The sequence below is a fragment of the Gavia stellata genome, chromosome 3 (genome assembly GCF_030936135.1).
Source record: "Gavia stellata isolate bGavSte3 chromosome 3, bGavSte3.hap2, whole genome shotgun sequence".
Classification (NCBI taxonomy): Eukaryota; Metazoa; Chordata; class Aves; order Gaviiformes; family Gaviidae; genus Gavia; species Gavia stellata.
This window is the reverse complement of record NC_082596.1, coordinates 56924552-56947344: the sequence shown is the minus strand read 5'-3', so window position 1 is coordinate 56947344 and position 22793 is coordinate 56924552. Positions and strand designations below refer to the sequence as shown.

Here is a 22793-nt window from a genome sequence, read left to right as displayed (position 1 = left end):
ATTACTTGTATTTATCAAGTTTACTTTTCCATTTGTATGCAATTCAATGACAATTTATAAATATAGTAAAGTAGAAGGGATAGCAAGTTTTACACACAAATGATATACATATATATTTTGCTCTCAGAACTACCAACAGTAACACTACTTGTTTAACAATACATCAAGAACTTCACAGAGCCTACTAAAATACAGGTGGGGCATGATGGGCATGAACAGGCTGTATGAGAATCATGATGCCGGGAAATCTGTAAATACAAAATTTGAGAAGAGGGAGAATAGTTCAGGGAAGTACTGTTAATCTGAATATCAAACTAAATATAATACAGAATAAAATACATATACAATTAAGCTCCATTTATCCCATTAATTGCAATACGAATGCAAGTTCCACAGGAGATTCTAGAAGCAGCAGGCACAATATGGTCTCAAGTGACTGACATGTTCACATTTCCTAATTTACATTGAAATGTATATACGTGTATATACATATGCTTGTAAAAGCTGGCAAGTGCTTTACATATTAAGTGTCAATATGCAGTCAATATTTAAAAAAATTATCAACTTTTCTTATATTGAGAGAAATACCTCAATTTCACACACATTCTTAAAAGCAGCTGATACACTGCAGTGAGGTCAAAGAAAGATCTGTGAATCAAGTAACTGGTTTCATGTATTACACTTAGCCATGTATTAAACTGTTCTGGTATTTTCTGTCTTCCCCCAACTGCATACCTTGACTGTACTGAATAAATTTGTACAGGAAGTGGTTTCTTTGTTGCTGTTCGTTCTTTTAGTAGAATACTGCTGGTATTTGGGGTTTTTTTATAACATGATAAAATAATTTTCACATTTTTCCTGGTCACTGACTGGTAGTAAGAAGAATTAGACTCAAGAAGAACCACTTGTTACTGAACTTTCCAGATTTTTTATTTATTTATTTTTACACAATGCAGCTTGGATCACCTTTCCTGTTTGGTTTTTTTTGTTTATTTTGATTGCAATTTTAAAAGTAACATGCAATGAAGTTTGGTCAGATAATATCCTTTCAGGTTGTTTCTTTGTGCATTTGCCAGACTTGTAGTTTAGTCAGTTTTGTTGCTTCTTCAAAGAACCTTAGAAAAAGTTGAAAGAATTTCCAATGACAGATTAAAAGATGCAACTTTAATCTCTCAGTGATCATAAATGGACTCTTTCAGTGAGTCACTTTACAGAACCACTTTTCTTACTATCTAGAATTATGATTATGCTTAGCAGTAGTTAAAACCATGGTAAGTTAGATCTTCTAATTGCTGTTGCTTGCTTCTTTTTTAAAAAATGTACTAGAACATACATCCTTTTACTGGTATTAAAGTTACTTTATTATTTTCCAGACAGTTCATCTTATATTACAAAAATTCTTAGAGGTCAGCTCGAACTCCAAAACCTGGTCCTTTGGGTGGTTCAGTCAAAGAAGTAAGGCCACCAGCTGGCTCACATGAAAAACGTCCGCTCCTGAAAAATGAAAGCAGTTTTATTCATTACTGGTATTGTTATAACCTCAGATGCTATTTAATCACTGGATAGAAGACAGTTACAAATCTGACTTAAGGCTGAAGCCACTTTTTTTTTTTCTTTCATTCTTCCTATTCATCCTTCAGAAATGTGTGATGCTACTCTTAAATCAAAAGGATTCCAAATTGAAGTAGTGGCAAATAGTTTCATAACTGAAATGCAAGATAGGACCACTAGTTTTCTTTTTTATTTATTTATAGGTTGGCCAGGCAAAAGTGATGTTGATCCCAGTAATACCAAATGCAGTATCCAATTGTATCAGTCATATATTTGCTAAAGATGCTTCCCTGTGTTTGGAAACTAACTGTTTTAAGATTATTGTTTCTGTATTCAAAAAAATCATCATAGAAACAATAGGAATAGGTAACACACCCAAGTCAAATTCCTCCCTCCATTCACACAAAGGTATGTGTAGTTGGGCTAACAAAGAACAATAGGAAATAATAGATAAGAAAAGTTCAGAAATAATAACCCTTTCACAAATTTGCAATCTTTCTGGGTTTGTCAGAAATAAAAAAAAACCGAAATAACCAACAGGCATTTGTTGATTTACGTGTTCTAGACAAAAGAAATCCAACAGGTGGTATCATTCCCCTATTAGGTACTAAGCCAAATCAGAATTGACATTTTCACATTTTATGCTCCTCTGGTCAGTCATTAAGAAGATGGAAAATTCTCTTCTCAGTTCTTTCCTTTTTTTTTTGGCTTTGAATATATAGAAAGGCACTGAATGCATGCCATTCTGTTCAGTAAGTTAATTAACACTTTTTAGCTGTAGGACATGAACTCAAATCACTGGGACAGGAATTTTTTTTCTCTAAAAGATCAGCCTTCAAGTAGTTGGCCGTTATTATGCAAATACAGCATACCGTGGCCCAGGTTTGGGAACTTTGCCAGCCTTTAGCTCATCAATTATGTCTTCAATATCTTTGGGTGTCAAATCTTCCTGTAAAAAAAAAAATAAGATCATTGACAGAAAAAGTCAGCAATTATGCTAATTGCAGCATTCAAAATTCATCAGAGAGTATGTCTTTTAGGTGTGATCCTAGCATAGGTAATTTTGATCCTGGCCATTAACACACATACTGGTTCAAAGAATTAGGAAAATTAAAAAGCCTACTGTCATTTTAATGTTAAAATTTTTATTTTTCATATAGTTGCAGAAATTATGTTAAAACTAACAGTGTTGATGCAGGTCATCTGTAACATGGGTTTGCATTTTCAGATTCCTTGGTATATCAGTGAGCTAGATCTCTGCCTACCCACTATATGCATGCCATTGCACATACTGCAAAACGGTGTCAGCTGTGACAAAACAAAATTGTGGGTACAGTTCAAGAGAACAGTTCTTAAAAATTAATCAGACTGATAACAAAATAAAATATTTTAAAAATAAGGGGTTTTTTAAAGCTGGATTCAGTCAATACATTAATTCCTTTGGTCTGATGGCATCCAAGTGAGCCGTAATTCAGAAGTCAAAGGTAAAAAAATAGCGTTAAACCAGTCCATGCTTTTCAACAGACTGCTTTAAGGTGCTTTTAAAAGCTTATCAAATACCTATTTAAAAATTCCAGATTTAGGGGCAGACCACTATCACAAAAATGCATCACCCCACTTGTATAAATCAAGACAGTAACTGAAAGGAAAAATAAATGGATACACCATGACACAGATGAAGAGTTCTAGGATGAGGCCAAGAAACTGAAAGATGCTCTAGGTTGTAAGTTGTCCCTGCCAATAGGAATTTGAAGTAACTGACGAAACTTCAGAATCTGAAACAAGTGAAAATACAGGTAACCCAGCAAAGAAGGTTTAGTCTTTTAAAAGGGAATGTAATACTTACATAGTAATTGTCATTTATTTGTACCATCGGTGCATTTACACAAGCACCTAAACATTCCACTTCTATCAGCGTGAAGAGCTTATCAGGTGTTGTTTCCCCAACTTTTATACCTAAACCAATAAAGAATATTAGGTTCAGCAATGGTTACTGAACAAGATTAATAAAGCATGAGTCTAAGTACTCCATAGTCTTCCCATTACTTGCATTTTGACCTTAAAGACATTTGCCTAGTTAAATCCTCTTAAATGAGTCCAAAATGTTTCCATTAAACAAAAGACTCTAATAAACTGTGAAGTCAGTCTTCAGATAAATTTTTGAGACCTCATTTACAGGTTTACAGGTATGATTTATTGAAAAATAACCATGAAATGATAGTTCTAAGAAAAAACAGCTCTACTTGGCAACATTTTTAGTAATCAATACAATAGAATGGAAAAATAGGGAAAACATAGCTTTCATGTGCTGATATGAAATGCATTAATATACAGTGTTGAGTACTGAATTCCCAAATGAACCAAGATCCAAGCATTAACATTGTTCACTACAAATTCATAAACAACTTCCAAGTTTATACAGAAAGGTTTATTTCCTGAACAACTCTGTACACATACTTAGCTTCCATGCCACATTATTGTTCTAGTGACACAGACCTTCCCCAGAGGTCAGGTTAGCCAAAATAACATCTCAGAGTCTGATCTCGACAAAGTACTCTATGGAAGGAAGAATGCTGAAAAGCAGTTTTCCTCCATAGTTATTAGAAGGAGGGGAAAAAAGTAATGAAAGTCTAAGTAAGGCCTGTGTCTCAGTAAGAGCTACACAATCACCTTTAATGCTTTGACTTCTCAAGCGAAGAGTTTCAGTTAAAATTAAGCTATCTTTGCAGTAACAAAGCAAGACAGATTTCATCTAAATATGCCTTTTCCAGACAACAGAATATATGAAATGCAAGATAATAAGCAGCTGTTCCACAGCTCTTATCACAGTGGTTCTTAGGAAATGTTAGCACAGCTTGCAACTTCATAGAAGGGGAAGAGTTGTTAGTTGCTGATCTTATCCCTGCTTCTCCCCCTAACCACCCAAGGGGGTGGTGGTGGGGGTAAACACACACCCAACCCACACACAAACCCCATGGGTTTGCCTTACATCTCATAAAATGCAGCAGCACTCTCAATTGACTTTTTCCATGGAGAATTTGTAAGTTACCTTAACATGTTTGCCATCCAGAGGGACCTTGACAGGCTAGAGAGGCAAGGCCCATGGGAACCTCATGAAGTTCAACAAGGCCAAGTGCAAGGTCCTGCACCTGGGTCAGGGCAATCCCAAGCACAAATACAGGCTGGGCAATGAGTGGACTGAGAGCAGCCCTGTGGAGAAGGACTTGGGGGTACTGGTGAATGAAAAACTGAATATAAGCCAACAATGTGTGCTCGCAGCCCAGAAAGCCAATCTCATCCTGGGCTGCATCAAAAGAAGCATGGCCAGCAGGTCAAGGGAGGCAATTCTGCCCCTCTACTCAACTCTCATGAGACCCCACCGGGAGTACTGCGTCCAGCTCTGGAGTCCTCAGCATAAGACAGACATGGACCTGGCTCGAGCGGGTCCAGAGGAGGGCCACAAAACTCATCAGAGGGATGGAACACCTCCCTTATGAGGACAGGCTGAGAGAGTTGGGGTTGTTTAGCCTAGAGAAAAGAAGGCGCTGTGGAGACCTTATAGCAGCCTTCCAGTACCTGAAGGGGGCCTACAGGAAAGATGGATAGGGACTTTATCAGGGAGTGTAGTGAATAGGACAAGGCGTGTAATGGTTTTAAACAGAAAGAGGGTAGATTTGTATTAGGTATTGGGAAGAAATTCTTTACGGAGTGGGTGGTGGGACCCTCAAACAGGTTGCCCAGAGAAGTTGTGGATGCCTCCTCCCTGGAAGTGTTCAAGGCCAGGTTGAATGGGGCTTTGAGCAACGTGATCTAGTGGAAGGTATCCCTGCCCAAGGCAGGGGGGTTGGAACTAGATGATCCATTCTATGATTCTATCATCTTACTTAAGTAAAAAAACCCTCACAAACAACTTTCATATAGCACATACCTTAAAAATCTTATTTTGCATATAAAAAAAGTGCCAAAGCATTCAGAGTCCTCTCCTATGTATAGGACAGGGCTTACTTTCTCAGTCCAAGGGTCATATTAGAATAATGCATTTCCTGGCAAACTGCTTTTAAAAGCACTTTAAGACCACTAAATGGCACTCCAAACAATGACCTTTTCTGCTCTACTGTACTGAAGTCTTTAAAAATAAAGAATAAATGCCAAATCTGAAATTTGAAGTATTTAGTGCCTATTCTCCAATGATTTCACTCTATATTTTCAATACTGTTGCTCTATCCCCACCATATGAAAAAAAAATGTACTTCAGTGTCATTAAACAAAGGTAAAAAAATTACAAAAAGTGTATTACAAATTTGTGTCATACCAAGTTTCTTCTTAATGGCTTCTAAAATACTATCAGAGTCTCGCAGCATGCAAGGCGTGGTAGTGCAGACCTGAATATGGTATTTCCCAACAGGTTTGCGATTATACATTGTATAGAAAGTTGCTACCTCATAAACTCTCATGGGAGGCATTTCTAATATTTCAGCAACCTGCAACAAGGGGAAAACAGACACTATATTGAATTTTCACAGGACATCAGTAAAGGCATTTAACAAACCACTTCAATAAAGTCACCTGTCCTCTGTCTGCAGTAACAAATAATAAGAGGGAGGGGATGGGTAACAAAGCACAGCTGTATTCAAGTGCCAAGAAAAGACACCTGAGTTACTCTGATTGGAGTCACCCTGCTTGAGCACAAACTCCACTAAACCATGAATTAGCACCACTAAACCATGAATTAGCACAGCAAGGAACTCAAGTCAATTCCCTACAGCATCTAGCATCATACACAAGCTAGATGCGAGGAGTCAGCTGGGTTCCAGCTTTCATTGTCAGCTCCAGCTCATACTACACTTCCACTCTTTTGCTGTATGACTGAATGAACTTGTACACATCGGCCCACACTAACCCATGTAAGCCTTTTGGTAAGGGAATACTTACAGGCTGGTACTACGCTCACCTAATTCAGATACAGCAGGTCTGTCTCAGGTTCTGTGACATACCAGGGCTGGCCTTAGAAACGCCACAGCTACATCTGCAGATTGGCGTCACAGCTAATAAATAGGGAGTGAAGCACGATTTCCATGGAGCCAGTTCTGGTGTAAGTATCCCTGACCTCATTAACCTGGAACCCTGGCAAACTGCTCATGTTGGGAACTGGCTCTGTTTTTCAAAAGTGTAACTGTTCTATGTTCCAGTCTCTATAGCAGGCACATAACAAACCACGGAAAATATCTGTTCCCTTAAAAATCTTAAGATCATTTTAAACATAATATCAATCCAAAACTTAGAGTAAATAAACAAAAATACTTTTCCCATTCAGTGTTAATGGCAATTTGAGGCTTTATGCTACACTGTAGCAACAGTAGCAGAGGTTAAGTTGCCCTTCTCTAAATCATATGAATATAAACCAGAACTTTTTAGTTCTTGGTATTTGATTACTGTCATGCAACCTATCACTTTAGAGCAGCATAGCTGCTTGCTTGCTTATTTTGAAACAATTTTAATAAATAGTTTGATAAGTCTTCTGGGCACTTGCTGTGAGGCATAAAACACTCGTGACACGTAGTACGCTAACGTTGCTTTGCAGAAATCTTTATAGGCCTAGAGATTAAGTACAATCCTGGCAATGTGTGTAGTGCCACTAATCCCACCATTGTCATCTTTTTTTCCTCCCCCAAATTCAGCAGTGAACAAAATTTTACAAGTTTCTGTTCCTACTTCAAGGATGATTCTGGGAAAAGAGCCTATCTAAATAAGGCTCATATAATTTTTGTTTTGTTCTGTCTGTTGTTTCTAGCAATGGGCTAACATTATGTAAACACAGAGCCCAGAGTTTCCTGGGTTAGTCTTCCCTTGTATTTTTAAAAATGTAGTCTCATAGGGAATTCTTGCAATTCTGTGCCACATGTGTGCTTTGATAAATAAATGCTAATATTCCAGTAAGATATTTAAAGGAAACAGTAAAATTATGTTTGAAAGATAATTAAGTACTAAATACCTTGTTCATAGCTGATATGGGCAACCATCCATGCTGTCTTTGGGCCAGATCTAGTACTGCCATGACAGCTGCAGACTTGTGTCCCCCTGGGTAGTTGTTTATGATTGCTTCTATTCGCTTTTCAAAGGGAAAGAGGGGGGAAAAAATTATCAGTACTGATCTAAAGAGAAAGTCTGTGTATTTAACTTCTTTGTCTGCATACCTTTTGGTTTTCAGGTGTGAACTCAAATGGAGTATCTGGATTATTTTCAGGACTATCTCTGTGCTTCAGGAAAAGAAAAAGAAAACATGTAAAAACAGGGTTGTCAGGAAACTATTCAGGAAAGATTTACTGTTGTAAAATTATCTTCTCATTAGACAGTTACAGTTGCTTGAATAAAACCAATATATTCCAGATAAAAATTTCATGGTACTCAATCATAAATGATTAAATATCTCTGGGAAAGTTATCAAAAATATTGGTAATTATTTCATCACTCTTAAAAATCATGACTTATTCCTGTTATTTCCTATTCACAAATTATTCTTGAGGAATATGGTGTTGTTATCAAAATACACATTTTTTAATACTGTTAATACAGTTTGGCAATTATGTTCAAACTCAGCACACGTAGATTAAGAGTCCTCTGGTTAATACCTTAATAAACAGCAAGGGACTAAAACAACAGCCCATTTTTTCTTTTCCCATGAGATACTAACTATAAAAACTTTAAAATTCATCAAGAAGCTTGCTATATAACTAAAATGTTTGCACATTCAAACACAGATTATTAAATCATTTTAATATATTCTTTTTATTTGTAATGGATTTCAACATTTTAATTTTAGATAGAATTCTGAATCAGAGTGGAAGAAGCAGGATTTTCAATTAGTATTTCCAAAATAAGATATTCTATCATATTATTTTTAAGGTGGTCTTCTAGGGAAATATCAAATTGAAATTAGTTCTATTTTCAGAAAATAGAAATTTTGAAGTCTTGAAGAAAGTGACATTTTCCTATAATAAAATCTTAGTTCTGACGAAAATCCTTATCCACCAGAAAAACTTCCTGCACAAAATTTTAGTTATCTCTAAGCAACTCATTTATGGTATCCTTGAAATACTCATAGCTAAGTTTCATTCCAAGCTTTATACAGTTTTCAAATTGAGAAAGTTTCAAATTAAATTGAATGTTTGGGGAAGAATGCAAGCTATACTTGAGGGTTGATGTTAAAGGTAATCCACAACCAACTAATAATAAAAGCTCTAAAAGTATATTTAGGAGAAAGAAACCCACTCCATTGACATTCACTTTGATCATTTTCCTCAAGTTAACCTAGGGTGATTTTGCAGTTCCCACACTATTTTATTAAGCAGCGAAGGATTTAATGAAAAATCTTAACACTGCAAGGTACATACTGAAAGACTGTCATCAGTGCAGAACTTAAAATATGTGTGGTCCATAGCTATTCCTGGATTTAGAAATTTTAATACGGAAATATCCAAAGGCCAAATACTTAACTTCAATTACATCTGTTTGTTAGTCTAGCAAGAAGAGATTGCCTTTGCGTATCCTGTCCATATCCTGGAGCAGACAGTACTACTGCCACCACCAATTTGAGAGCATGTACTGCTATCACAGTTCCAAGTCAAATAAAAAAGTACAGTCAAAATCTACTTCACCACCAAGGATGACTTCCCCCTAATAACAAGAATTATAGAAAGATAACCGATTGCCTTTGAACACACTAATATTTTACTAAGTGTGAATTTATTGCTTATTGTGTGGTCTACAAGATAACATAAAACAGCTTTTAGGAACACAGTTGGCATTATTTTAGACTGACTCTTCCAGATAAAGGATTTGACTCCTCATATGTAGTGTTGGTGAGGGTTTTCTACCAGTTTTAATGAAAGTTCTCCAAAAGAGGCTGATGGAGGAAAAACTGATTGGAAATAGTGTGCAACATTTAATTTTTTTCCCCTTACAGACCTGTTCTATGTCTTAGCTGCACAGATCAAATCCATGATTCATAATAAGTATTTCCAGAACTTAACTTTTCCTTCTCAAATCTGCACACCTGTTGTATTTCAGGCTGCTATTTTACCTTCCATAGCTATTTGATACAGTTACAATTGTACTTGATCTTAATTTCTTTTGCAAATAAGTATATTTGCTTTATTAAAATCTCCCTCTTTGTCTAGAACAGCTGTTCTTTTCAGGGTATCCTCTCTAAACTGATATCCTTAAAATACCCTACATGCGAAGAGGAATAATGAAGACTTTATATCTGAAGCTACAGTTTGCCACACAGTCAGTTTTGTGCAGCAAGGCTCCAAGATACATTGTAAAGGCTACAGCCCAGGTGAACACTAAATAAGATGATGTCACCTTTTTTTGTTTTCCATTTTCCCAAATGGGCTTCATCTAATTCTGTGCTGTGGAGAGTTTGATAGTTTTCATTGAGAGCCTGCAGAGTTCTAGGCCTACTGAGCTGTTCAGAATTTGTCAATCATGTTTCCTAGTCTTCCATTTGTCTGACAATGCACCATTTATCCGAGACTTACATGAGCTGATTTGCTCCTAAATAGTATGGGGGCATTTCTGCCTATTTTTAGGATACAGATTCTACAGATTCTTCAGAACAAGATCACAGTTAAGGACACAGTATTGGAAGGAATATTATGTTAAATCACAGAGTGGTTGAGGTTGGAAGGGACCTCTGGAGGTTATATGGGCCAAACGCCGCTGCTCAAGCAGAGCAACCCAGAGCTGGTTGCCCAGGACCATGTCAAGATGGCTTCTTCCAAGTATCTCCAAGGTGAAAGACTCCACAGCCTCGCTGGGCCAGTGCTTGGTCACGCTCACAGTAAAAAAGTGTTTCCTGATGTTCTCTGAGGCCATTGCCTCTGGTCCTGTCACTGGGCACCACTAAAAAGAGCCTGGCTCCATCATCTTTGCACCGTCCCTTCAGGTATGTATAGACATTGGTAAGATCCCCCCTCCCCCAGTCTTCTCTAACAGTCCCAGCTCTCTCGGCCTTTCCTCATATAAAAGATGCTCACAAAAAGAAACTGATATATTAAGGCTTCTTCCATACACACACTAAGTACAAACAATTATGTATAGCATATATAGCTACAGCAGCCTTCCAGTACCTGAAGGGGCCCTCCAAGAAACCTGGAGAAGGACTTTTTACAAGGGCATGTAGTGATAGGACAAGGGGCAATGGCTTTAAGCTGAAAGAAGGTAGATTTAGATTAAATATTAGGAAGAAATTCTTCACCATGAGAGTGGTGAGGCACTGGAACAGGTTGCCCAGAGAAGTTGTGGATGCCCTAACCCTGGAGGTGTTCAAGGCCAGGTTGGACGGGGCTTTGAGCAACCTGATTTAATGGAAGGTGTCCCTGCCCATGGCAGGGGGTTTGGAACTAGATGATCTTTAAAGCCCCTTCCGACCTAAACCATTCTATGATTTTATGTCTGTACCAACTACAGCAATTTTTTGAAAAGCAAGGTCAAACTCTACCCACACATTTTTTTCTGATTCCCTTCTTGTGCTCCCCAACTTCCTGAAGTCTTACACAATATGTTTTCATTCCATGCATAGCTTGACTGTATGATGTTTGTATTGCAGCATTCAGCCTAACCTACTTAAAGTGTAAACTACTGCACTGTGAAGGCCTACCCAAGCCTGTCCCCACAGATGATGGTACTCTCCCATGGAAGGTACTAAGGCTGCTGAATGTTCATCTCACATTCTTTTTGCTACACCAACTTGGGCTATTATTCTTTTTCAGTGATCTAATCATCTTTCTTGACACAGAGAATTATTAAAGAGCACTGAAATACAATAGAATAACTAGAATAATTTAGCTTTCATGTATATTGCAAAAAAGTTGGCCTGAAACTTGACCTATGCCCTGCGATAAACACCAATCTGAAACACTGCAAACCAAAATGAAGGAAGCGTGGTCTGCAGGGGAAAAGACATTTAGAGCAACAACCTGTTGAGTCCGTATCAAATCAGCAATGAAAAGAAATTTCTTACTTCTCCTCCAAGGGGAATTCCAGCAGAACTCAAGATATAAACCTCTCTTAAATTAGGAATGGTGGAAGTGCTCTCAGACCCAAGTATTTCACCGACCATCTTCACATGTAACTAAAACTGTAATATAGCAATTATCTAACCTTCTGTACTGAACCCCTGTGCAGCCCTATGACAAAGCCCACATCAGGGCAGTTGATGTGTTAAGGAAACTCAGTCCATATGTTGAAAACCACAAAGTAAAAGAGTTAAGTTTTAGCTCTTAAGGAGGCTAAAGACAGGTAAAAGTCAAAGATAGAGAAGGCATGTTTAAAGAAAGGTAACTATTGTAAATAAAAGTATCTTTGAAATCAGGCCTCCCTAGCCATCAGAAATACGATAGATTTGGAGCAGCTCTCTTAGGTTACTATGGGCTAATAATCTACCTAGTTTTAAAACTTCATATACTCTTTCTGGAAGTGTGATCTAGCTGCCTGTGATGGCACCAGGCTGAATTTAATGGTTGAGAAAGTCTCTTCTTGGCTGTTTCAGAATATAAAGGAGTTTCAGTAGAATTTTTGTTATTTCTGTATGATTCTGATAACATGAAGGAAAAAACTTGCATGAAAAAAAATGCAAAGGGATAAAAGGGCATGCAAATCAGCACTGCCTTTTAATACCAGATTTTAAGACAACCGGGTCCCTTGCCAGGCTGTCCCCTGCTGTTACAAAACAAGTATACTGTATGCATTTCCCTTTTTCACATACAGATTTCATATATGGAAAGTGCGACAAGAAGCACCAATATGCAAAAACAAAACTAAGACACTTGTGTGTAAACTGACATACAAAGACAACCACCACAACAGGTTAGAGTTACTCCCAGATAAGTCTACTATTCCTCCACAAGCAGGTTTAAACAACCTTTGACACTTCATCTACTTGTAATATTCCAGAAAACTAAGACTTTTTTTAATGTTGGTTTTTTTCCCCCCTAGAGAAATCTAGGGGGGAAAAGGCCCATTTTCTGACTGTATACAAACACCTAGTGTTGATTAAAACAATGCCTTCAGCAGGAACAGTTTTGCTTGAAATTTGCTGTGTTAAGTAACTTCTAACATTTGCTCTGAAGGATTTTAGTTGTGGTTAGGGTAAACAATTACACACACACACAAAATAACATCTAACTATCTTCTTCCCGTAGCCTTTTACTTTACTTCATAGAAGAACAAATATAGCCTATTAAAAAAACAACCAAACACACACACAAAACAACCCCACACACAAACAATTTCCTATGCTTTTCTAACAAAAACTCTGTTGCAGAATAAAAATAAAAGGAGTGAATTATGCTATTAAATAAACAGCTAGATATCACAAGTAGCTAACTAAACCACACAACTTTACTTTTCTACTTCCCTTTCTCTATTTTCAGGCTCTTCCCTCCAGCAAATAATTTAAACAGTTACATAAACCTTGAAAAATGCCTGGAGAATTTACAAAGCTGTCTAGCTTCATAAGCCAGGCACCAACATCCATTAGGGTGCCAAAGACACCTTTTGCCTATCTTCACCAACCTCAAACTACCCTTGAAGTTTCCTAAGTTGTCAGCCTACAGTGTTTCCTCTCTTCCTTGAATACCAGCTCTCACTCTTTAAATCATCAATGACTGCTCAGGTTTCTGGAAAAGTGTACGAAGCAAGTACTGTAATCCCACTGACTTCATCTTATGAGAAAAGCTGTAGAGACAGATTCAGAAAGGCAACAACAACAACAAAAAAAGTCTGTCCAAAAATGCTGAGCACCTGCTTTCAACAAAATAGTCAATTTTATAGTAAAGTGTTGATTGCTACCAAATGTTGGAAAAATGCCAAATTATTCAGCTGTTGAATTGTAGACTAGATAAAGGTCTGAATGGAGCAGAATGGGACAGAATACACCTCGGAGATGCTTCAGGTTCTCTTCAGAAGTAGACAACACATCTGCTTTACACATTTAAATTTGAAGGCTTTTTCTTTTTTGCAATCACTATTACTATTTATATATATTATGATAATGCCTAATGGCCTCAATTATGAATCATTATGCAACATGCTATATCACATATAAAATGAACAAGAACTGCACTTTTCAACTCCTAGTAAACAGGGCTAGACCTGAACCTAAGGGTAATTCTGTGGCAAATTTTAGAAATCAAGAAATTCTGCCTGCAAAAAGTTTTATGAGCTTCAATTACAAACTCAGTTAACTCCAACAAAAAAAAAAAGGAAACAAGAACTGTTTTATAATGAAATAAAGTTTAAGGAAAGTCTCATCTGCAGTCACACACAAATGCTGCTAATATAATCTGCAGTCACACACAAATGCTGCTAATATCACCATTAGTAAGAGTTTTCACTATATAAGGTAAGAAACGTAAGGCCAAAAACGAAAATAAAACCTTTGATACTCCCATCACAACTCTAATAAAAAGTTCAACCAAAAAAATCCTTCTTTGTAAATGCCAGCAGGCTTCTATAGCAAATTTCTGCCCGTCAGAAGCTTTTAGGCAGATTTAAAAAAGCATATGCCAAACTCTTCTTACACATCCCCCTTACAGTAAGGTAGAAAATTACTTACCACAAATAAGGCACCTCCACTGGCATTGCACACTGCTGTTCTATGTAAGTATCGGATTTGTCTTATCTACAAAAAAATACAGTAGACAGTATTAATAGTTAATAATTTACATACTGCTAGTGGCTGCTTTCAGAACCAGCTTAGTTTCTATTCTAATTGTAAGCCGTTAATTCTACTGTCATCACTAATAATTTAAATTTAGTCAAGAAGACACTATTAAGGGCTCTCCCGTACTAGTAGGAGAGCAAATCTCTTAACTTACCTCAACCATTTCAGACAATGTACTTCAAACAGATAATACTCTGCAACAGCTTAATTGAAGTGCCTTGACTACAAATTCTCATCAAACATTTCACAGAATCACTAAGGTTGGAAAAGACCTGTAAGATCATCAAGTCCAACCATCAACTAACACCACCATGCCCACTAAACCATGTCCCACAATGCCACATCCACACGTTCCTTGAACACCTCCAGGGAGGGTGACTCTACCACCTCCCTGGGCAGCTTATTCCAGTGTTTCACCACTCTCTCAGTAAAGGCATTTTTCCTAATATCCAGACTGAATCTCCCCTGGCACAACTTGAGGCCATTTCCTCTAGTCCTGTCACTAGTCACTTGGGAGAAGAGACCAACACCCACCTCTCTGCAACCCCCTTTCAGGTAGTTGTAGAGAGCGATGAGGTCTCCCCTCAGCCTCCTCTTCTCCAGACTGAACAACCCCAGCTCCCTCAGCCACTCCTCATAAGACTTGTGCTCCAGACCCTTCACCAGCTTTGTCGCCCTTCTCTGGACACGATCCAGCACCTCAATGTCCTTCTTGCAGTGAGGGGCCCAAAACTGAACACAGTATTTGAGGTGCGGCCTCACCAGTGCCAAGTACAGGGGCACAATCACCTCCCTGCTCCTGCTGGCCACACTATTTCTGATACAGGCCAGGATGCCATTGGCCTTCTTGGCCACCTGGGCACACTGCTGGCTCATATTCAGCCGGCTGTCAATCAACACCCCCAGGTCCTTTCCTGCAGGGCAGCTTTCCAGCCACTCGTCCCCAAGCCTGTAGCGTTGCATGGGGTTGTTGTGTCCCAAGTGCAGGACCCAGCACTTGGCCTTGTTGAAACTCATCCAATTGGCCTCAGCCCATCCATCCAGCCTGTCCAGATCCCTCTGCAGAGCCTTCCTATCCTCGAGCAGATCAACACTCCCGCCCAACTTGGTGTCATCTGCAAACTTGCTGAGGGTGCACTCTATCCCCTCATCCAGATCGTCGAGAAATATATTAAACAAGACCGGTCCCAAAACTGAGCCCTGGGGGACTCCGCTTGTGACCGGCCGCCAGCTGGATTTGATTCCATTCACCACAACTCTCTGGGCTCGGCCGTCCAGCCAGTTTTTTACCCAGCAAAGAGTGCACCTGTCTAAGCCACGAGCTGCCAGTTTCTCCAGGAGAATAATGTGGGAGACAGTGTCAAAGGCTTTACTAAAGTCCAGGTAGACAACATCCACAGCCTTTCCCTCATCCACTGGGCGGGTCACCTGGTCATAGAAGGAGATGAGGTTGGTCAAGCAGGACCTGCCCTTCATGAACCCGTGCTGGCTGGGCCTGATCCCTTGGTTGTCCTGCATGTGCCCTGTGAGCGCCCTCAGGATGAACCTCTCCATAATCTTCCCCAGCACCCAGGTCAGGCTGACAGGCCTGTAGTTCCCCGGATCCTCCTTCCGGCCCATCTTGTAGATGGGCATCACGTTGGCAAACCTCCAGTCATCCGGGACCTCCCCTGTTAACCAGGACTGTTGATAAATGATGGAGAGTGGCTTGGCAAGCTCCTCCGCCAGCTCCCTCAGTACCTCAAGTTCACGAAGAATTTTCCAATTTGTTACTTTATATCATAAGTGCTTTAAATTTAAAGTCTGCAGGAACTACCATCACTACCAAGGTTCTTCTCTAGTAAGCATTTACATGCTTCTTCAGCTTTTTTCTAATTGAATAGTAAGATCAGGCATAAGAGGTCAAACGTAAAGTAAACACAAACCTGAAATATCAACAGAACACATACCCGTATGCAAGTTCTGTTCAGCTATTCTCTGTACCCTCTGCATGGATCCGTCATGCCAAAACAGATCAAGATTTCTAGATTCTGACCAGTATTACTATGATAATTTGATAATATTATCTTGTCATAAGTAATCACTCTGTAACAAATTTAATTTTATATTAAGTTTTATATTGAATTCTAGATCAAATTAGAGATTTCTTAAAGCAGAATTATAGTGTATTAAAAAACAATCCATCAACTACTTAATTTCTGTTACTGTATAAAATTTGTGGGACTTCAAGTGGATCAGCATCAAACTAGCAAAAATACAGTCACAGGGTCAGATCTGATATCCAAGCTTAAGTACCAGGGACCTACAGTCCCTGCTCTTCTTTAAGAGCAACCTGATCAGCTCAATCTTTTCAGCAGCAGATCATGTAATTTCACCTGCAACATAGTTTCACATGGTGGCTGCAGTCTTTCCTTGTCACATGATCAGTCCTTCCAGGAAGCACTGGATTTACTACGCAGTTATGTGTATTATATTGTATGAATCCATCTCCTCTTTGCTCTCTACTCCTGGGTCATCTGAAAGCAGCAGCCAGGAAAGCAATTAATCTCCTGCCATTCTGTGTCAGAGGCCAAAATGAACTCTGGGAGACACGGCTAACTCTGTGGACTGCAGATCTTTCCCGAGTGCCACCTTTTCCAGGAAACCCTCAGTCTACTGTCTTTATCAACTGACATGAAGCACATCAAATGAAGTGCACTGGCATGCAAATTTGAGTGCATATAAATGAGGATGTGATACTCTGGTATAAACCATACTAAATGCTAAGTATATATAACACATCTGCATTGTTCCCTCAAAAGGAAGCACTTCAGATGAAAACCCTTTATTTCACCCAAAGATATTGTTCTGTTTTCAGGAACGACACCTGCAAATTCAAGGCTGAAGAAAAAATAGGATGAGCCCCCATTTTTTGCACTGGCCTAAAGGATTTCAATGAACGCAAAGAGTTGACTCAGGACTGAAAAACAAACTAAGGGGCTTCCTTCCAATGGTTAATCTTACACACACGGGCAAGTCAGAAATATTATTTCCACTTGGGAAGGTTCCCAATAACCTGCAATAGGCACCAAGCAGTTACTGGCGGAGCCTTTTTCACTTGATGCCGGCAGTGCAACACTAGAGCCGCTCAGGTAACTCCGGCAGGCCCCGAGGGCGAGGGAGGCACCCGGCAGCGACGCCCTTCCACCGGCTGCGCCGGGCCTTTCCTCCCCAAGGCCGTGCCCCGCCGCGGGCTCGGGCCGCCCGCCCACTGCCAGGGCAGCACCGACCTCCCACCCCACGCCCCGCCGCGACCTCCCTGCTCTCCCGCGGCCTCCTCCAGCCGAGCGGGCGCCCTGCCCCGGCCGGCGGGGACAGACGTATGGCCGCAGCAGCCTCCCCCTTACCGAGCGTGCGGCCGCGGCCCGCAGGGGAGCACACAGGAACATAGCGCCGGCGGCAGAAGCGGCGACCCCCGCCCCCTCTTCCCTCTCCTTGAGGCCTACGCTCGCCCTCCGCGCAGCGGCAAGGAGACCCGCCCCGCGCATGCGCCGGCCACGCCCGGCTGCGCGCGCGCGCGCGCCCGCCCGCGAGCCGGACGCCTTGGCGGGAGCGGAGCGGCTCGGCGCTCGCGCGTGCGGGTGCGCGGCGGCCGTTGGCGCGTGGCGGCCGTTGGCGCGTGGCGGTTTGTGCGTTGCCTTTTGCTGGCCGCCCCTCCAAAATGAGAGGGTTTCCGCTCACCTTACTGCCCAGCGGGTCTCGTGACTGCCTGTTCGGGAAGGAGGAGTTACCCGGACTGTCCCTCCTGCAGGCGTTGGACTCCTCTCCTGTCAGGCGTGGCAGGTCTGTGTGGAGTAAGGGAAGCAAACCACACAGCTTGTATGAGAGTTTTCAGTGACTTTTAACCTTTTGTGACATACATTAGTATGAAAAAACCAAATCCCTTTGGAAGCAAGTGGCTAATAAGTAGGGGAGAATTGCAGAAACTGCTGAGGTTTTTCTGGTCCTCCATTTTCCTCCTTTCTACCCTGTTCTGTTGATGGGGGTAGTTAATGTTTGAACAGCTTGCATCTGTATTTTGACCTCCCTTGATCAGAAAAAACAAGACCAAACATTTGATTGCCGTCTTGACCTTTGAGAAACATTCTCATTTTACAGTATAATTCAGTCAATACAGTACAAATGCCCGAACTGACGAAGATCTAAGGAACAGCTTCTTCCTTGGATGTAACAGGTTGTTAGAAACATCGCTCACAGCTCCATCCTTGTGTAGACCCCTTATTGTTCAGGTCTTCCAATGAGGAATGCAAATGTATCTTTTCCACTGTAAAATAAATTCATATTTTTCAAATAACAGTGAAGAAGGAAGTATTTTATACCAATGAATACTCAGCATTGCAGATTTGCCTAGCGTGAGCCGATGCTCCAACATCTCTTACCGTATCCTCCTCCTCTCGGAGGAGGAATCTCCCCTGAACTCTCCACCCTCTCATCTACCCTGGCTTTCAGTGATGCAGCCTTATTAAATTCCTGCAGTGCACAGTGAAAATCTACACATATATTTTACTTTTGCAAAAATTGTGGTGATCTGCTAGCTGATGCTAGGAGTATCAAGTACTTTCTGTAAATACATGATAAAACAAAAAATCAGCCTTTCTTACAGTGTTTTCCTTCACCCAAAACGTTACCTTATTTTTCATCTGCTTATTTGTGTTGAAAGACCCTTTCTTACTTTATATAAACATTCAAAAGGCAGGATTAACTACACTGAAGCAAACTGAATTTTATTAAAAAGATTTCATGACTGCATTATGGATTTGTACCGATAAAATGATCCATCAGGGCACTTGTTGGGACAAAAGGCCAGGTTAGACAGAACCACAGCGGCTCTGCCTGTATAGTTGAACCTGGAGGGCTCCTGTAAATAAACCTCTGTGTATGGTGAGACAAGAGCCCCACTACATCTCAACAGATAGCTCTAGACAAAGCCCAAAACACTAAGCAATGCACATATTAGAACAATTTAAGATACTTTATTTATTACTCTTTCAGCTCATTGCATGCATCATACAGGTATACACATATATGTATATATTTGCACGTATCTATTTGGCAACTGTTACTGTAATTAATGTCCTTTTAATAGAATACTTTTCATTTGCACAAATCAGGTAGGATGTGGTGCTAGCTCTCTTGTTAGATTACTGCCTTTTACATTTGGGTTTACTCTAGTCAGTGGTTGTTTTCCTGCTCCTTATTCTTCATTTCCACAATGCTGAGAGTAATTTAAGTGCTGCTACCAGCATTTGATATTATCATTGACTTGTTTTCACAAATTATTTAGTTGCTTATAAAAGTCATTTCTGTACTTGTATACTACCCTGAGATGAATTCTTCAAACACTTAAAAGACTGCCTAAAGCACAGCAAGTATAAAGGTGCAGCAATGTTCAAGCACAAATTACAGATTCCATTGCTAAGCCAAATTTTTATATCCTGTTGAGAATCTGCCCTAGGCATACAGTCTAAGAACAGTAAAGTCCATGTATAATTTGATTCAGGGACTGTGCAGATAAATTCATAAACATTCATTTGTATACTAGAAAATAAATAATAATGGTAATTTATTAATTATATAAGTTAGTCCAATAAGCATTTTTCAGTTGGACTTCATAAATGTGTTACTAGACAGGGAAGAAAAAAGCATTTGGAAGCATTTGTAATTTAAACTCAGTCTATTTATCAGATGACAATACTAAAAAAATAAATTGGAAACAGTGTGGCCTTGAATGTGATATGCAGAGTTGCCCATTGGCTTCGTGCGTTCTGCCTTCTGGATGCACTGAAGTGCCAAAGTCCTGCCCGCGCAGGGCTTGGTGCAGCACCGCAAAGCACGTGCATACAACTGCTCAAACTGCCAGTGATTCCTAAGAGGGTCTTTTATGGACCACAATGATCTCAGACAACTCCTTTTCCAGCGTGACCCATCAATAAGGGAAGCTGCATTAAGGAGAACAAGACTCCCTGTGTTTACTCTTTTGATAAGGGTCTGGAAATGCAGCAGATGATGTACTCGTGCCTACGTCTCCAATAGGGCAGGTGTGCAAGGACGGATGAGGAGTAGCCAGACCACCTCTTTCTGTAACCTTGCACCCAGTCCCCAGCAGCCTCACAAGCTCTAATTGCATGGACTACCAAGGGAGAGATGGAGAATACTGTTGTTTTCTGCAAATGTAGGCTAGAGAATTACTCTCACCTATAATATCAAATAATCAAATAATTATTTACTGTGTTATTGGATTTCTTTATTAGTATGCATTATGCCAAATAATTGCTTTCAGGCTTCTGTTTTAAATGGAAATATACTAGGGATAGTTAATGACTGCTACATTACTCTCCATCTTGAAATACAAAAATAAACAAATGGACTTTCATTAATCTTCAGTCCATTATTCATGTACAGGCATTTGCTGCATATTTTATGACATTCAAAAGTAGTACTTCCAGCCAAAGCAGTACAAGTAATATTAACCAATCATACTTGAAAACATTCAATTTTAATTATTTTATGATACATGCTCTAACATTAAGTAATATAAATAATAAGTAATTTGCAGTGTAGGAACTGTGAATGTTGGCAAGCCATTTGAAGGGATTCTTCTGAAAACAGGTCATCTGGAGAGAACATAAATACTATCAAATGGTATCACAGGCTTTTTATCACATTAGAACACCGTCAGTTATCTCTGCTGTCAACTATGTAAAAAAGAAAAAGCAAAAGAAAAGGCTATTAAGATCTTTCTGAAACCTCAGCATTATACATTAGTATGTTCATATTTACACCAGTACAGTGATCTATTTTAGAAAGTGTGAAAACACAGGGGACAAACAGAAGAGATCATATTAAATAATTAAGACCTAAAAACATTGGAAAACAAAACATTCTCAGTTGCAATCTTCACATTGCAACACTGTGGAAGAAACTGGCTTATATACCTAGGAGTGTTTCAGGAGAAAAAGCGTTGCTATCCTTGTAATAGATGAGATTTAATTAATAAAAAAATTATATGTACTACAGAGCAGAATTAGTGTAAAGTATGATCTGAGACCCGTTTCTGTAAGCAAAGTAGAGACAAAGGAGGCAATGAACTGCCTGCTCATTTAACACACTCACCTGAGAACTGTAAATATCAGAATGGATATTTATTAGCATCGTAGAAGGAACTCTTCCAACAAAAGATGACTGGTATGGGTAGTGTTGAGGCTGTATATGGAACTACTTCTGCAGAACATTCTTCTTCAGAGAAATAACTGCAGAAGGATAGAGACTGGAAAGAAAATGAGAAAGTACATGGAATGTGGAAAAAAAAGAACCCAACCCACAATTACTTAGCCACAGTGCTGAATAACAGTTAAGAACCAACGTGGAAGTGAACACCAGGGAATACTGCTGTAGGGGGAGGCTAGCTGGGATGATAATAGTTCCTACTATACCAGAGAAACCTGGAAGGTGTAGTAGGTGTTAGAACGTCTGAAAATACATTTATAAAGAAGGAGCATGACACTGCCACAGGTAACTGGCCATATCTTCTGTGCTGGTGGAAAGTGGCATAGCTCCACCGAAGGAGAGAGAACTGAACGGATTTTCCTCATCCGAGGACCAGGCCCACCAGTTTGTGAGATACAAGCTTTCACAGTCCATTGTATACACAAATACATTTCAGTTCTTTTGTTGATGAACGTTTTGTTTCCATGGCTTGAGTACTAGAGATGATAAATTTGCATCTCTGTTCTACAGTTTGCTTGAAGCAAATGGTAGTAGTACCAGTAAATGATGGGGAATGACAATGAAAACAGGCTCAAGCAGTATTGTGTGCCTAATGCAGATAAAATGCTTGTAACTTTGGCATCCTTTATGCAATACCCACTGAATGAATAAGAGGAAGTTTTGCTTTAGCTGTGGAGACATGAATTCAGTAAAATATTGATACATGGTTTAGCCAGTTATTTTGTTTTATATCATGAATTTTGATATATATTTAGTTTTGTATCATGAAGTTTGATATATATTTAAATATAAATGTAATCTGTGCTTAAATTCAAAGATGACTTGTTGGCATTCCTTCATGATATAGTCTGTTCTGTATACAGATGGCATTACAGATTAGCAACACATGATATGTTTTTTCTTTACCATATACTTCTTTTATGACACACTGCACTTTATTCAACATGCCTACACATTGCTTATGTTTCTCAATGTTGCTTTAGTGTTACTGAGGTCTAACGAGAAAGCCTATACAGTAATATGAAACATTCTCCCACTGATAGAATAAGGGATGATGAAAAACATCTTAATGGTGTTTACTCTTTGCATAAAGGCATTGTACAATTTTGTAAGTCCCTTGATAATATTTATACTTTCTACAAATGCAGTTGTTTCAATATGCTGTAGCAGTTTAAATTTCACCTTTAGGTGGAAGTACATTTCATATTATGTATGAAAGTGGAAATGCACTTAAAGTTTGGAAACAATC

The 22793-nt window shown here is 39.4% G+C and overlaps 1 protein-coding gene across 1 annotated transcript; it reads right to left on the bottom strand.

Moving 5' to 3' along the window:
- Positions 1 to 912: 912 nt before the first annotated feature.
- NDUFV2 (NADH:ubiquinone oxidoreductase core subunit V2) lies at positions 913 to 17789 on the bottom strand. Its single transcript, XM_059815233.1, has 8 exons — positions 17665 to 17789; positions 14171 to 14236; positions 7746 to 7808; positions 7544 to 7660; positions 5864 to 6032; positions 3398 to 3507; positions 2424 to 2500; positions 913 to 1494 (listed from the first exon to the last, which is right to left on the bottom strand). Exons 1-8 carry the CDS (start codon positions 17704 to 17706, stop codon positions 1401 to 1403), a joined length of 738 nt encoding a protein of 245 aa, XP_059671216.1. The 5' UTR covers positions 17707 to 17789; the 3' UTR covers positions 913 to 1400.
- Positions 17790 to 22793: the final 5004 nt, after the last annotated feature.